Genomic DNA, 18,322 nt, shown 5'->3' with positions numbered 1-18,322 from the left:
AGGCTGTGTTGTATATCCCATTGCGCCTAGGGTACAAACCTATACAATACAGCATGTTACTATACTGAATATTATATGCAATTGTAACACAGACAGGAATTTTTCTGCTCCATTATAATCTTATGGGACCACTGCTGTGTATGTGGTCTCCCATTATGGGATGCATGATTGTAATTACAAAACAGGAGAAATGAGGAAAATGATGAAAAAGGATGAAAGAAAATGTTAATTTACTAATGTCTGCTAGGCAAAAGATAAACAACTAGATACAGTATTGAAGAGGAGTGCTACAGCTCTGAAGTTCTGAGCCAATTTTATTTGAAACTATCTCTAATAACCTAAAACACCACATTCATTCAAAAGGCCTACAATGACCTAGAAGATCCATTTAAGTTTAAGACTGCACAACTCTCTTAAATATTAAACACCTGTTGCATGTTGAACATGTGTACTCGGCACTTTCAGAGATGAAGAAACATATAATTTTAACATGCTGCCATTTATGACAGAACTATTCCCTAAAGTCTAAAAAGGCTTAGGAAATATGAGCCAGACACAGTTTCAGTTCACAAAAATGCAAGTGAAAACATCTGTGAGGAAACAGTCTCCTGAAGGTCTAAAATCACCATTGGAAGAGAGAAAATTTCAAAGAGCAAGAGGAAAAATCATTTAACTACAACAAATTTTAATAGCTTAGATACGGAAAAAAAATGAGTTTTGTTTCTTTGTCAGTGCCATTTGAACACACCTCTACCTGGTGGTGAGGAAAATGAGGCAAAGAGAATGAAGTAATCATCAAGAGCTTGGAGTACGGAAGTGGCAATGTTGGGATTCGAACTCAGCTCTCTGAACTACAAATCCTATGAGCATTCCACATCAAGAAAGATTAGGTGCCCAAGCTAAACCAGCTCCCAAAATTCCTCCATTCAAACCACTAACCCCACAGAAGCAAACCAAACTTAAATAAATACCTATTTAATTTACATACAACTAAATGACCTAATTGATAGTATAAAATCATATAGCCAGCACACATTACATTGATGATCTGGGAAAGTGAACAGAGTACAACCACCTCAATCTCTGTGCCACCTACAAAAGCCTCCTTTCCTTCCCTAACCTTTCCTTTCAACCTTTAGTGAAGACCATTCTCTACTCTATACCACACAGGTCTGATGCTGGCAGGAATTCTAGTGTGCAAAGGGGACACAGTGTGGCTGGAACACAGACTGCTGATGGGGGCAGTACAGCAACAAATGGCAGGCTAGGAATGGCACAGGAAGGGTGTGGCAGAGGCCATGGTGGCTACCAGAGAACTGAAGGCAAACAGGGGTTCCCAAAGAAAGAGAACCTTCAATGGGCTTGCAGGAAAATGGCCCATGAAAATATCAGCAACGGAACCGACTGCAGCTTTCTCAGGCAGAACAACCTCATTTCCGGCGGCAATTCCATAAATTGTAGATCTAGGTCCCTTGGGAGTGTGTTCTGGGATAGGGTGAAAGGGGACAGCAGTGCAAATGATCATCTTACGTTGAATTTAGTTGGTAAGTGATTTTTCTAAACAGTAACAGTGAATTCTTTGAAAAGTGTATGGGCTACAGGGTGCTAACCTTGTCTTTGCTGCTTTTCTTACCATGATAAAAATAACTTACACTTACTGAATGCTTACTATGTACTGTTGTGTTTAAAATTATTAGCTTATTTATATCTTCACAACATACACAACACACTCACACAACCTGTGAGTACCATTTTATTATTTCTATTTTTAAAAAATTGAGGAATAGGGAACTTAGGTAACTTGTCCAAGGTGACGTCAAAGCTGGGTCCATAACCACTACACTGTGTCCCCTACCTCCAAAATTTATACTTTTAACCTGATACTTAAAGTTCTAGAATAACATGGATAAGAATAGTAAATAGTCTGTGAATAACAGTCTACAAGTTCTCTTATGACTAAAATGCATGACAGTTGGTACTTCCTAGACTTTTGACATGTTTTGGCGGCTAAAGGCCTTTATGTCATGTTTCTTAGGCTGTCATTTGGGTAACAGTATATTTGTAATTTATGTAATGCTTTAAAGTTCTACACTAAGCACACACTCAAATGTACTGTTACATTTAATCCTTATAACAACACTACAGAACAGGAATTATTTCATCCCTTAATAGCTGAAGCAAGATTCTGCACTGCATCTTTGCTTTCATAAACTTCAACTCGTAACACATTCACACACTTTGGAAGGGAGTATATATGAGGAAACTGAATTTCAGAGAGATTAAGTGATTTGTCCCAGGTTACACTGCTGATAAATAACATATCTGAGTTTCAAATCCTGGTACTGATTTCTAACTCAAAATGCAGATGTTGCTCTCCATGAGTTAGTATCTTTCACAATATTATTGAGTATAATCAAATTATAAGAAAGATATCATTCATATTTCACCTGATTATTTTTGGAACCAATGCCAAGTAATTTCCATATTTGATCATAGTCTTTTAAAAGACTAAAATGCTGATGTAATTCCCACTTACTATTTTCCAAAATAATAATGTAAAGACATACAGACCACCACTGTTCGTCTGTTGTCAAGATGAAACTTTCTAGACTTAAAGACAATGTAACATTGTTAAAATAATCCACACATAGAAGTTAAACTTTTTCACTATAAATTCTTCAAGTAGAAAATTAATTCAATTCCACTCAAAGCAGATGGACTGGGTCCGTGCACTGTGCAGAACTCTCTGCTGGGCACTGTGTTCACGGGAGCAGAAGGCACAGGAACTTATTCAGCAGCTCCTAATTCAGCACAGCTACAGAGGTATAAAAGTAGATTTAATACCAGGCTCATCAAGCACACAAAGGCTTATGGGTGTGAAGAAGGAAGACAGAAATTCTAGCAAAGAGGAGTTGAGAATCAAAATTGCTAACATTCATGCCTAATGTTACAACAGTTTCTACCTACTTTGCCCATCTCTGTTAATTTTAACCCTTTCAACATGTCAACGTCAGCAGGTTAAAATTCCTAAGTAAACGGGCCTCTGTTTCATCTCTTCAAAAAGAAGTCGAATTTGAGCTTTACTTTAAAAAATGTGTACAACTTTTATGAATGGCAAGGGAGATGGGAGAAATAGTAGACTGAAGAAAATCTAACAAGTTATTTGAAGAAAGACATAGTATAGCAGGAAGACTGCTGTTTTGGAAGAAGAGCAAGGGAAAATGTAATGATGGAGCATCAATCTGAAAAGGAGAATAATGCCAAATGTGAGAGTTCTCAAGGCAGACATGAAGAACGTACACTTAACTTTATGTGCTTTGAGAAAAAAAAAAGGCTTGAATAAAACAAAGAAAAAAAAAAAGTCTTGAATAAAACCAACAGAAAAACATGCCTACAAAAAATTTGTATTTATCTCAAAGAATAAATATAAAAGTCCTTCAGTAGCAGGTCAATTCAGAATTGGTAAAAAAAAAATGTATTACCATATTTGCCACATTTCTGCATATTCTTGTATACAATGTTTGATGCACATTTGAAAAGCATGAGTAGCCTGAAGCAGTTGGGATACACTTATTTCTGTTAAATTCACTTCAAGAATTTCAATAGCACAGACATGAACACCACAGTATTTGCTTGTGTTTGCAGAACCATAAGAAAATGAAGAAACTGAAATAAGAGAAATAATTCAATACTTTAGCATTCTTTTTAGCTTGTGGCTACTTATATTATGCCAAATTTAGAAAGACCAAATGAAGAAATAAGAAAAAATTCACTTCAGTAACACAAAAATATATTCAAAGTATGAATTCCAAGAATAATGAACACTGGTGTTTAGATAATGTACTGTATTTGTGAAGGCAAATGGTTGTGTTGTTTCACCTTTTTTACTCTAGCAGAGAAAGCTGTCTACTCTCCAGCACCTTTCCATCTTTCTTTTCTTTTTTGTTTTTGTTTTTTTTTTTTTTTTTTTTGAGACGCAGTCTCACTCAGTCACCCAGGCTGGAGTGCAGTGGTGCCATCTTGGCTCACTGCAACCTCTGCCTCCTGGGTTCAAGTGACTCCCCTGTCTCAGCCTCCTGAGAAGCTGGAACTACAGGCGTGCACTACTACGCCCAGCTAACTTTTGTAGTTTTAGTAGAAACGGGTTTCGCCATGTTGGCCAGGATGGTCTTGAACTCCTGACCTCAGGTGATCTCCCCACCTTGGCCTCCCAAAGTGCTGGGATTATAGGTGTGAGCCACCGCGCCTGGCTCCATCTTTATTTTCTAAAGTTAACCACTACGTCTCTGTCCTTAAGAGTACTTTTTTGCATTCTTACTGCCATGACTTTGTATCGTTTTCCCTCATATAAATTACAGCCATATAGTGAAGTCCAGCTTAGGTTCCAGCTTCTTAAAGAAGTCTTCTTTAGCCATCACAGACAATGACAACCACCTTCTGGACTCATCTGCTTATACAGTGTCTTTGGAATATGGGCTAGTTTCATATTCTACTGGATGGTCCCCAAAGTGCTGTGTACTTGATAAGCATTTAAAAATAAAATACAAATTAAAGATAAAGAAAATGTAGCTAGGAAATGTAATCTGATTTTTCTTCTTACAATATTAAACAAATGTTCAAAGACAACAAAAAATAAACCCTTAACTTACCCCATTTAGACTGCCCAAATCTTTCACTAAATGTTCATCCGTGGAGGCATCATAGTTGATGACAGCATGTTGCTTATCCACACTACGAGACTGAAAGAAATTTTTTAAGTTAATAAATACAAGAAAATACTAGAATAAATACCAATCACATTTTGGCTAGATACTAGCATTAAGAGAACAGTAAATATACAGAAATATCAAAGTTAATGTGGATTAAATGATATTAAAATAGTGCCACTATACAACAAAAATTTGTAGCATCACTCCCCAAAGAGGAAAGCATTGAATTTGAAAGATATTCTTTTCTACTAAATTCACATGTTCTACTATTGAGAATTTACATCAGCTGACTTTGTTGAATGTATTAATTTTTTAAAATTTAAAACAGCTATAGAGAAATCATGTGAATTATAATTTTACCATGTTTTATATATCTTATTGTAAAAAAATTTACCTTGTAGGATTTTCTTCTTTCAAAACTAAAAATGAGCATAAACTATATAAAGAGTCCAAAGACTTAGAGGAAAAGGGACACACTATGATATGTTTCAGAGCAGAATTATCTTCACTTAAAATATGGGTTCTAAAGCTGGAATTCACGGGACAGCTCTAAGAGGGAAAAGGACTGGAAGTCAAAAAAGAGTATTTTAATGGCAAACTGTGGTTTTTGAAAATTGCTTTTAAGTTTCTTTTAAAGTTTTCTCTGTCTTTCTCTAAGCTCTGGTGCAGATGGAAGCACCCGAAAGAAGAACTATAAGCCTGTGGAAGCTGGTATTGAAAGGAAATATCATTATAGTCACAGAAGAAACAGTCTGTGAGCCAATGAATTGGAACTTGATCACCGTGTATTACGGGGTTACTGTGTGAACCCTGGTATACTAAAAGCAAAGGGAGTATCAAAAATGGGGAACAGACATGACTTCCAGTTTCTGGTTCAACATGCAAAGAATTTGAAGTCATCACTCCCATCTTCCTAGTAAGAAAAATGTTGAACAAACTGAAAACCAAAAACTCATCTTAACTTTTATCAGAGACTTGAGGTCACAAGGCAAACGATCACCCTGAAAAGTAGAGAGACAAGCAAATACAGAGAGAATCACAGCTTGCCAGGAGCAGAAGCCACCGTGAGACACAGCAACCAGTAGGCCAACTTAAAGGTGAAGTGATTAATTGCTGAAGACTTGAGGGTGGACCAACTTGAGATTTTAAAAAACTCCTGCATTAAATCTAAAAATTACTTAAAATTCATTTTTGCCTTGTTTTAAATTTTTTTTTTCTTCTGGTTAAGCTAATGAAATACTAAATTCAGTTCTTAAGTTGGTAAGAAGCAACATAGCACCACTCAGCAAAATAATTTCACCACATTGTTGATTTATCAAGTTGATCTAGTCTAAGGATAAAACCTCCAAATGTTGTAAGAGAAGTGAGATTTCAAGTACATGTAGGCTCTCAATAAATACTTAATGGATCCTCATAAATAATCTGTCTCTGAGGAAAAGAGTACACAGAAAAAGGGCAGAAATCCTTTGGACAATGGACTGAAATTCAAAGAAAAAAATCAAATTAGAGTTGAGAAAAGGTAAATTCCAAAGTAAAGAGAAACGTTACTATTAGATACAAGAATAAAGGAGTCGAACGGCTGCTCATGGAGCCAGAGAATGGTGGCTTTCAAAGGAGTGTGATAAACACAGATCAGGGATATTGAGAAAAAATGATTTGGGGAGGATACTTAGGACAGGCTGCTTCGCTACGTCTACAACTTGTTTGAAATCTGGAATATCCTTAATCTACAGTGTACCCTGCCCTCCAACTGCTTATGGTGAACACTGACAGTACATAAACACCTACAGCAAGAGATAGAGCACTCTTACGACAAGAGAACAACAGAGTCCACTGAGTCGAGTGAGACGCCATTACAACTCCGGGGATTAGGGAGTGAGGAGTGGGCCTGTTATGTGGGATCCCAAGAATACATCGTTTGTTTGTTTAATAAAGACAGTAACAACTTTTCAAGAAGAGTAGTCAGGAACTCAAGGCAAAGAAGATCAGTTTAGTATTCACAGAATAAGACAATCCCATTTGTGTAACTATTTTTTAAACTAAGCAGCCAATGAAAAAAAAATCCTATGTTTTTAGTTATCATGAAATGTATATAAAGTATCAGTGTGTTTCAGCACCCACCACAGGAATTAAGCAGAAGACCAAGATTACAGAACATAATATGTAGTGACTGGGTCAAGGAAAACTGAGGGAACAGGAAGAGTATATAATGGATATCTAACCACTTAAGCATTAATCTGTTTTCATTTCTACATAATCAAATTCACATTTCCTCTAAATTAAGCTGAACCAGAAGGTGCATGACAACTTGATGTTCACAACCCATTTGGATATTTCAATGAAAATTTAATAAAAATCCCTCAGAAATATGTAATTTAAATCCTAACAGACTGCTAACTTCATCACGTTTCTGATACTAATGGGAAAATCTTAGCTGATCTGAGCGTAAAACTGCAAAGACAGACAATTTTGACCAGGCCTTTTTTCCTGTTAAACTTCTGGCCAAGAATGAAAGACTCTAGTCCCTGTCCTTTTATAGCAGGGGTGTCCAATCTTTTGGGTTCCCTGGGCCACAATGGAAGAAGAAGAATTGTCTTGGGCCACACATAAAATACACTAACAAGAGCTGATGAACTAAAAAAAAAAAAAAATTACAAAAAAAACTCATAATATTTTAAGCAACTTTATGAATTTGTGTTGGGCCACATTCAAAGCCATCCTGGGCCCAGGCTGGATGAGCTTGTTTTATAGTGTTTTCCCTGAAGACTATGCCTCCTCCGTCTGATTCTAACTCCTAGAGACCCTCTTCCTGAGGCTGTGTACTCTTGAGGATCTATTTTACTTGGAGTAACTTATGGTAACTTTTATACTATCTGTATGTATCACATAACATCACATTGTATACCCTAAATATACACAATAAAATTTGCTTTTAAAAATAGTCAACAATTTTTACTTATGCTTGAACTCCTGGCAGGCATCATAATGAACATCTCTAAAAGTGCTGAAACTAATTTCCTTTATCACTGAAGTATCAGTGATCAAAATTCAGTTTTACTCCATGCTGTGCTGATTTTTGCAATGTCTTATTTTAAAAGTGTATAATGTGAAACTTTCCACTTACTAATAAACTTCCTTATTCTGAGAACTTATTTTTCAAAATAGAATCCTCAAGACTTAGAACTTTTTTTTAGATGGTTCAAGGGGACAAAAAATTAATTAGAATGATAGCTGGAGCTAAAAGGAGAGAAAGTTCAAATCTAAATAGCACTGTTTTCTAAAGGAGTAGAAAAAGATTATATACCAATCTCAAGTTTTGAATAAACACATATAGAGAAGGCTGACAAAATTACCTGCAACATGAGCTCACAGTCATCTCTTCCAACAAAAATCATTTCTCGCGGCAGCCTGTGGCGAGTGCCTCCACTGCTCACCAAAAACCAGGATGTTAAGCTCATTTTCTGCTTAGCTTCTAAGTCTTTGGCAAAGCTACGTCATCCTGAAGAGAAACATGAAGAAAAATATACATTCAGATATTTTCAGCTTTAGTGGGCTATTCACCAAACACTGGAAGGCCTAAGAATAGAACTGCATTCATTCACATTTATACTAAATGAACTGTCCACAGGTTCCAGGAAATATACACATATATACTAAATTCTCATCAGTGAAGTAAGCCCACAGAATTGACTAAGAGTACAATTAAAAAGGAAGAGATTAAAGTAATAAGTAGGTTATAGTTTTCATACTTCTGAAAGCCTTTTAGCATAGTTTATAAAGGTCTATAATCCTCAAGTAAATGCTCATGTTAGCATCATGTTAGCATCAGAAAAACAGCAATACTGTACCAATAAATGTCTTAGGTATAAATGGTTTGAGAAAGACACAATGAATTCAGTGAGTATATATGATACCTGATTAAGAACTACGTTGACCAAATAAACTGCTCCTTTGTCTACCAAGTGTAAACTACAGAATGCAATTTCAATTTCTTTTTCCTCACGTGTACTTTATTTTCTTAATACATTTTCCTAGGGCAGCAATTCTGAAACATTCTGTTCTTGGGACTCTTTTAAACTCTTTAAAAAATGAACTCTAAAGAGCATTTGTCTACATGAGCAATACACACACATACATATATATATATTTTACATATTAGAAATGAAACTGGTATTTATTAATTCATTTAAAATAACAATAATCCAATTTCATTTTAAAATTACTAACATTTCTATGACAAAGTAACCATATTTTCCAAAACAAAAATAAGAAAGGTAGCACTATTTTACATTTTTCAAATCTCTTTAACGTCTACCTTAAAAAAATAAAACCTGATATCAGCTTTGAATTTAATCCATTGCCATATACTGCTTAATTTAATGACATATAAAGAAAACTTGGCTTCATACAAACAAGCAGGTGGAAAAGGGAGAGGTATTTTAATACGCTTTTCAAATAATTGTAATTATTTAGTAATTTCTTTGATACTACATAAAAATTATACAAGCAGTAGTTTCTTGAAGGTTATTTGCAATATGGAATCTGAAACCATATTAATGAACTTTTCACACAATTTTATATAAAAATCCATCTCATGGCTGGGCAGGTGGCTCATGCCTATAATCCCAGCACTTTGGGAGGCCGAAGTGGGCAGATCACCTGAGGTCAGGAGCTCAAGACCAGCCTGACCAACATGGAGAAATCCCGTCTCTACTAAAAATACAAAATTAGCTGGGCGTAGTGGCGTGAGCCTATAATCCCAGCTACTTGGGAGGCTGAGGCAGGGGAATCACTTGAACCCGGGAGGCAGAGGTTGCTGTGAGCTGCAATGGTGCCACTGCACTTCAGTCTGGGTGACAGGGCAAGACTCCGTCTCAAAAAAAAAAAAGAAAAAAAAAAAGAAAGAAAAGATAGACAAATAGATCAATGGACCAAACACATGGATAAAACTGAAACCTGGTTAGTAGTTTCTTCAGTAGCCAAGGCACATGATTCAACTCAGGTTCCTCTAAATGGTGGGAAAGGAGCCTTTGAGTTTCCAACTTGTATAGAATATGACCAAGGTCTTAACCAGATGTGATAGCAGGTACATTTCTTTCCAAAATTTCTGGATTAGTCAAATAGACATGGGTTTTAGAGTATACTTCCTGAGTTAGATTACCAGTCCCTCATGCTTTCTAAATGACTGCAAAAATATATGCATTATGTTTCTGCATTTCAGGTATCCCACCTGTAAGAAAAAAAAAAAAAAAAACCAAGAAGATATCATCTAAAGATGCAATTGACAGAAATCATCTGAAGTGACTATTTTGGAACTCTGGCATATAGTAAAAGAGGGTGATAAATGTCACGGAATTTCCATCTTTCATGGTAGCAGCTATCACTCATTCCACAGCCACAACCCCAACAGCTCCATGAAGCAGCCTGGAGACAGCCTCCTGCATTCCTAGTGTGGCTTCCTGGAGCCAAGGTACACAAAAAGGACCTAGTCTTCCAAATACTGGATTGCATGATCTCATTGCTGCTTTTGATTACTGAGGAACCAACACAACAGCAGGCCACCAGTACTTTAATACCCACGGGTCTAAGAAACTTCCAAGGAATTTATTATATAAAGACAATGTATGTGTGTTTTGTTTTTCTTTCTCCTTTTTGAGGTCAGATATTTAAAGCAATATTTATTAGGTCAATAGCTGACCACAGAAGAAACACAAGAAACTTCAGTGCCCACATATAACAAAAACTACACACCTTGCAAAAACTGTTTACAAAAGTCACAAACAGATAATCACTTCAACCCTGAACAAGTAAGATTCAGCAATCCCTGGAGAGTGCAAGAATTACATTTCCGGATGTACTACAACATAATTTTTAAAAGGTCTAGTTCTCACCAGGCATGGTAGCCGATGTATGTAATCTCACCACTTTGGAAGGTGGAGGAGGGAGGATTCCTTGAGCCCAGGAATTCAAGACCAGCTTGGGTAACATAATAAGACCTCACATCTATGAAAAATTAAAAAAAAAACAGCTGCGCATGGTGGCATCCAAGAGGTTGAAGCTGCAGTGAGCCATGATCAAGCTCTGCACTCCAGTCTGGACAAAAGAGTGAAACACTGCCTCAAAACAAATGAATAAATAAAAATAAGATAAAAAGTACAGTTCTCAAAAAATAAAAAATAACATAACGAAAATAAAGAAACAACAAAAAAGATTTGATAGAATCTCTCCTGTTAACGCCCATTGTAGTTATTAGTCGAAGGTGTTACATCAACTATCTACTGTCTTAAATATGTTGAATGAGCTAAAGAAAACCATCAACAAAAAAATTAGCAAAACAGTGTATGAGAAAAATGAGAATATCAGTAGGAAGACAGAAATTATGAAAAGGAACCAAACAAATTCTGGAGCTGAAAAGCAGAATAACTGAAGAAAAACTCATTAGAGGGGCTCAAAAGCAGATATGAGCAGGAGTTAGAAAGGTTCAGTGAACCTGAAGATAAGAACACTGAGGTTGTCTTATCTTCAATATGAGAAGTAGAAAAACAAATGAAGTAAAATGAACAGAGCCTGAGGCACCAGCAGGATATCATCAAACATACTAACATATACATTATAGGTGTCCCAGAAGGAAATATGACAGAAAAGTATTTGAAGTCTTAATGGAAAAATACTTCCAAAATAAATCAATACATACATCCTAGAAGCTCAATAAACTACCAGCAGATAAACTCAAAGAGCTCTACACAAAATACATTACAATCAAATTGTCAGAACCTAAAGAAATAGAAAGAATTTTGAAAACAGTGACATAAGTGACTCTTCACGTACAATGGAGCCTCAGCAAGATATACAGCAGATTTCTTCTCAGAAACTATGGAGACTAGAAAGCAGTGGGATTGACAGTGGGAAAGGAGAAGAAAAAAAGACTGTCAACCAAGAATTTTATACCCAGCAATACTGTCTTTCAAGCATATATATATATATATATATATATATATATATATATATATATGTTTTAAAGCAAGCAGAAATTAAGATATTTCTAGTGAAACAATAGCTGACAGTTTTTGGTTTTTTTTTGTCAGCACAGTGCCCTACAAAAAATGTGAAAGACATTCTGGCTGCAATGAAAGGACACTAGACAGTAACTTAAAACTGTGATAAAAATTTTTTAAACCACTGATAAAGGTGTCTATAAAGGTAAATGTGAATCCACTGTTTTCATACTTTTCATATGGTTTGTAACTTCTGTTTTTCCTATATGGTTTAATAAGCAAGTTCATAAAGCAGTAATTATAATCTGTTACTGGAAAGGGAATGTATAAAGGTGTAATTTGTGACAATTATAATATTACAGGGGAGGAACGGAGATGTACACAAACGAAATATTTGTATACTCTTGAAACTAAATTGATATATTCAAACTAGGCTTATAAGTTTAAGATATTAATTGGAATTGCCAAGGTAACCACTAAGAAAATACATTAAAAATATACAGTAAAAGAAAGAAAAGGGAAATCAAAATGATACACCACAAAAAGTTAAATATTTAAAAAGACAATAATAAAGGAATAAAAGAAAAAAACACATAACATACAGAAGACAAATAGATCAATGACAGAATTAAAACCATCTTTATGCTGAGTGTGGTGGCTCATGCCTGTAATTCCAGCACTTCATTTAAAGTGATTAATAATATAACTAAAGCAAACCCCCAAATTTTTCCATTTTTCCATATCAGCAATCCTCACTGTCTTTTCTTCTTCTTCTTCTTCTTCTTTTTTTTTTTTTTTTTTTTTTTTTTTTACTGAGACAAGATCTGGCTCTGTATTGCTCAGGCTGGAGTTTGGTGGAAATATCTCAGCTCACTGCATCCTCCAACTCCCAAGCTCAAGCTCCGGGCTCCCACCTTACCCTCTTGAGTAACAGGGACTACAGGTGTGCACCACCACACCCAGCTAATTTTTGTATTTTTTGTAGAGACGGGGTTTTGCCATGTTGCCCAGGCTGGTCATGAATTCATGAGTTCAAGCAATCCACCTGCTTCAGCCTCTCAAAGTGCTGAGCTTACAGGTGTGAGCCACCATGCCTGGCCTTCAGTGTCTCTTCTAATACTGTAGTACTTATTCTTGAAAGCAGACTAGCCATAATACAAAATTTTATCAGTCTCTATCTTCTGTGCTTATTAATTTCAGCATTTAGGAAATCTCAAAGAGTATGAGAAGGTACAAAACTAACAGATTTGCTTTTCAATAAGTTTATTCCCATTCCCCCAGGGCACAGTTAGCCATTCTTGTCTCTGTAATCCCACAATATTTTGTTCAAACATTTATTATGCTAGAATTTAAACTATAATTTTTTGCATTAATAATTATATACTGTAACGATATGATTACACCTCAAGTTGATGAGCTCTTTGAAGGCAGCACAACTGTCTTCCTCCATCCTCCCTTCTTTCAACAGCTATTGAGAAGCCTGCAGAATCCAGGCACTTTTGAGGATCAAGGACACACAAAGATAAAACAAAAAAATCTTGCCTCAAGGAACTCACTACTGCAGGGAACGGTAGTTAGTAGATGCCACGACAGAGATAAGCCTAGGGTGTTACTAGAACAACAGGAGGTTGTCATTACTCCGGACATGGATGGTGACAGTAGGGATGGTATCATTCTAAATCAGCACAGAGTTGAAATACAGAAACATTTTTTCATCACTGTATCCCTTGAGCCTACCCCAATGTTTCATCTACAGTGAGCATTTGACAAGCTATTTTTCAATGAATGAGTAGCTTTGGACCAGCTACAAGTCTTGAAGTGAGGATAACCTAGAAATCTCCAGGGGCAGGAGGTGAAATTAATCATCTAACCTTCGACAGCAATTAAATCTAGCCATTAAATCCTAGTTATAGTCCTCTTCGGTTGTCTCTTTCTGATTCTTTATCTTTCTGTCACATAAAGCTGTTTTCACCAGCGATCTGAGAAAAGTTTAAAGCTCAGACACTTGGGTGTCAGATAGATGTGAACACTGGCCCAGTATCATAGTTCCATTTACGTGGAACTATCATTACATTTACATTTAAAGCTATCATTAACTTTAAAAACTGACTTTCCTGCTAAATCAGAGTTCTTTTCATGATTTAATGGACTAAAATGTTAATAATCTAAGTTTTACATTCTAAATAAACATGAAACAAAGAAAAACTCTGCAGTTATTGAGCAGAGCACACAGGTTTCAAAAATATGTACATTTTACAGCAAATACTTTAGGCTGGGCGCGGTGGCTCACGCCTGTAATCCCAGCACTTTGGGAGGCTGAGGCGGGCGGATCACGAGGTCAGGAGATCAAGACCATCCTGGCTAACACGGTGAAACCCTGTCTATACTAAAAATACAAAAAATTAGCTGGCACGGTGGCGGGCGCCTGTAGTCCCAGCTAACTGGAAGGCTGAGGCAGGAGAATGGTGTGAACCCGGGAGGTGGAGCTTGCAGTGAGCTGAGACCTTGCCACTGTGCACTCCAGCAGGGGAGACAGAGCGAGACTCCATTTCAAAACATAGATGTATATATAAATATAAATATAAATATAATATTTACATAAAAATTAATATATAATATATATATTTAAAACGTTGTTCCTAGTCACATATCATTTAAATTGAGGAACGATGGCAAGAGGGGTCTGAATGATGTTAATTACTATAATACTTAAGTCAAGACAGGCAATAATAAACAGTGCACTTGATATATGACAGCATTACAAGAGAACTACAAAATAGTGCACCACATCACCCATAAAAAGAAACTGGTTTACTCAGATTATTAAGCCTCAGAAAAAATCATTGTTATATAAATGATAGTCAATGTATACAATCATTTGAGCTAAAACACATGTTAAGGGCAGTCTATCCTTATGCCCTGGCAATTGGCTGGCTGATTCATCACCAGATGGCTTTACAGAGAATAAACCTCCTCTTACCCCACAACTCCTGCTATTGCAGAGAAAGAAATAGCTGGCCTCACCTTAGGACTATGAGTCTACACAGTAGAAAATGCTTTCCTTTAGTCTATGCATTTCTCATTTTAATAAGATACTATCTACTTAGGCATCCATGTGACAACTTTTCTTTTGGTACTAACAGGCATGAAAGGGTGACAGTAATCTCCATGGGGTTGGCCCAGGACCTAGCTTTGTTTCCTGAAAGAATAAATTGTAGGAGAAAGAAGATCTGGTTCTCTTAATAAAATCAATGAAAATATAAACAAAGGGGGGGTAAAAGTGATAAACTTTACCTTACAAAATTGTAATCTGAACCAGCAGTAAAGCTTACCAACTAAAATAAACACACTAAGGGTTTGCATCAACTGGCATCTGTAATTTTGCCATGTCTTTTTACTCCATCATACAAAGTATCTAAAAGATACAATTTTAAACAAATGTATAAATTCAGGAATCCTATTTCACATTTTCACCCCTAAAAAGTCCCTAATAGAAAATATATCCTCAACACCAGAGGTCTGTCTTTTGATGCCACGTACTTCTGAAAATGAAGGAAATAATTTGGGGTGGCATTTCAACTAAGGATTCATTATCAAATAAAGTCCAAACATATGTCATAATAACTCAGGATCAAAAAAATGCAAATCATGTATTATAAAAGCAAATGATTTTATTCATAATTGGTAGCATTTATTGATGACTTAATATGAGTCAGGCACTGTTCTAAGAATTTCACATATATGTGTGTATACACACATAATTGTTTTTAGCTACTAAAATTCTTCAAGTTTTAGAAAATGGACATAAACATTATATACTGATTATACATGAGAACCCCATTTTATAGAGTACTATAAAATAAAACCCAGTTTGTTTCTTCATTCACAAGTCGTAAGCACCATAAGATACTGGGGAAAGAGAGTGGATCAATATAGAAAAATTTCTAATCTCATAGAAACAAAATAAACAAATAGCTAAATAAATGAATAAGAAAACTTCAGGGGCGGTGGGAAGAAAGAAACATGAAAAAGCAAAGAGGACAGGATAACTCAGGTGGTGCTGTTTCGGCTGGGGTGGTCTAGGGAAATATCTTTGCAAAACTAACGTGTGCTTAGAACCCATTCGAAAATTCAGCTCTGCTGTATAATTAATTTGATCTGGCACACAGAATGAAATACACTCTTGGAAAAAAATTCATTTATTTTAAATCTCCACCCTTATTTATATAGCTACTCCAAAAGAATAAATCCACAGCTGTGCTTTTTTTGGATACTTACCAAGATACTTGTTTCATGCTCATGTGAACAAACTCATTACTGGGAAAATTTCTGCTTTCATATGCTCATGATTATTCTGGAATGACTACTCTAAATTTTACCTTTATCATCTGCCATATATATTATTAATTCTTTTGTAAAAGGCAATTAAAGCAAATAGGTATAAAGAAAAAATATCAGCTGCAACTTAAATCTGAAATAGCATTAAAACTAAAAAAAAAAACAAAAAAAAACACACTTCTCACAAAAATAAGTGAAGATGACATTCCAAATACCAAGCCGCACATTCTGTGTCTGAGTTTATTACATATTTTTAACAGAAGACTTAGATTTGACAGGAAAAGCTAGCAAGCCAGAGATTTAATAAAAGATTTCTTCATAAAAAACCATTCAATAAAATGCTTAAAAGAAAATACCTAAGAAAAAATAAGTTATACTTTTCCATAAATTATCTAGGCATTAATAATTCTTGCTAGGTTTTCCTTGCCAATTTATGAAAAATGTTAAGTATGACTTGTTTGCTTTTGTAAAACTGTACTACCCTTAATAAAGCATAATTGTGTTGCTTTACACCAAAAAATCAATTAAGACTTAGATTCAGACATTTATCAAGTACCTCCTTTGTGCCAGTAACTGTGCTAACTGCTTCTATTAATACTTGCATTCTTTCATTTAACTCCCAAAACAAGCATTCAAGAAACATTTTTCCCTTAAGAAAACTAAAGTTAAAGGCTTATTCAAGGTTACAAATCTAGTATAAACACCTAGATTCAAATCTGGACCTTCAGCTACCAAATACGGGGCTTTTCCCACAAATCACTATCTCCTTTGTATTTTTCTTAAATATACCTTAAAATGATGCAGGTGATTATGCTAGTCTCGGATATGGCTACAGTTGGAGTATGACTGACAAGGAATATATTTTAACTTAACAAGAAGTTCTCTGACACTCTGTTTGGGCAATAAATGCTGACAGTTCATGTAAATTTCCGCCTACTTTCAATCTTCTCAGCTTCCTGTTTGGCCACCAGCAGGCTCCAAAATTCTCTCCTTGAGAAGTTCCCAGACAAGAAAGAACCAATCAGTTATTAAAAACAAAAACCAAAAATCAGCGGACCAAAAATCAGCGGATCAATCTAGAGAAATGAGGCAAATTTAGTAAACTGGGGTACAGCATGAATTAGAAACCTAGAATCTGAAAGAATAGTAAACTATCTGCAGGTTCACTAAATAACTATAAATCTGAAAAACTGCCAGATCATAGAGCACTAGGAGCAGGAAAAGACATACAAAGCCATTTCAAAGAGCTGAAACTGTCTACAGGAGGGAGTGACACTGGGAAGAAAGCAGTCTGAGTTTAGGGTCTGTAAGACCCTGAAAGCCAAATGCTTTGATTCACTGTTCTTAGCTCACTCATGACAACCATTTCTCTGTCATGTGCCTGTAATTAATTTTAGCATATCGCTAATTCTTGTGCCGTTTAAAAACAGTTTCTGTTCATCTTCAATACCTTTTCTGATTCACTATACATTAACTATCTGGGAGGTGGGTACAAATCATTTCCATCGCAGCTTCAGTATAACATATGAAAACTGAATTGAAACTTCAAAGTGTAGAAAACTGAAAAGTCTCAGGGTCTATTTTAAGCAAGAATGTATTTAGTGAATATATCACTAACACACTTTACTGTATAACAGTAAGTTGCTAATTACTAGCCTAAATTATGCAGTTTTTATTTTTATCTTCATGTTAAATTATAATTTTTATAAGTATCTCTATACCAGCATTGTGCAACAGACTGTGATGATGGAAATGTTCCTGTTCAATACATTAGCCACAAGCCATATATTAACTATTGAGCACTTGAAATACGGCTAATACAACTAAAAAGATGAATTTTACATTTCATTTAATTTTAATTAATTTAAATTTACATATTCATACGTGGCTAGTGGTACTCTAGCTAGTTCAGTTCTCAAACCAACAAATGACACTATTATTTACCTTAAGGATGGCTTTCGTTAAATATCTCATACTTACCGTATATAAACATGCAGAATGGCTGATAAAATAATGCATGCGGAAAAGAAAAATTTAATCAAAAGAAAATTAAGTGCTCTTGTATTTTAATTTAATTAAGAGAGTATCACTATAGGCCAGGCATGGTGGTTCACACCTGTAATCCCAGCACTTTGGGAGGCCGAGGAGGGTGGGTCACCCTGAGGTTAGGAGTTCGAGACCAACCTGGCTAATATGGTGAAACCCCATCTCTACTAAAAATATAAAAAATCAGCTGGATGTGGTGGCGGGTGCCTGTAATCTCTGCTACTGGGGGTGCTA

The 18,322-nt window shown here is 35.6% G+C and overlaps 1 protein-coding gene across 10 annotated transcripts in view; it reads right to left on the bottom strand.

Moving 5' to 3' along the window:
• The window catches only part of LOC105474672 (centrosomal protein 170), a 128,195-nt gene that overhangs the window by 92,161 nt on the left and 17,712 nt on the right, over positions 1–18,322 (bottom strand). For all 10 annotated transcript variants that reach the window (XM_011729492.3, XM_011729494.3, XM_011729495.3 and 7 more), the window contains exons 2-3: positions 8,063–8,208; positions 4,650–4,739 (exon numbers count right to left, since the gene is read on the bottom strand). In XM_011729492.3, the coding sequence (XP_011727794.2) occupies positions 4,650–4,739; positions 8,063–8,167 (195 nt within the window). In that variant the 5' untranslated portion in view covers positions 8,168–8,208. The remainder of the gene's footprint in view (positions 1–4,649; positions 4,740–8,062; positions 8,209–18,322) is intronic.

Source organism: Macaca nemestrina, chromosome 1, assembly GCF_043159975.1.
Source record: "Macaca nemestrina isolate mMacNem1 chromosome 1, mMacNem.hap1, whole genome shotgun sequence".
Classification (NCBI taxonomy): Eukaryota; Metazoa; Chordata; class Mammalia; order Primates; family Cercopithecidae; genus Macaca; species Macaca nemestrina.
The sequence above is the reverse complement of the archived record's forward strand: the minus strand, read 5'-3'. Positions and strand labels throughout refer to the sequence as shown.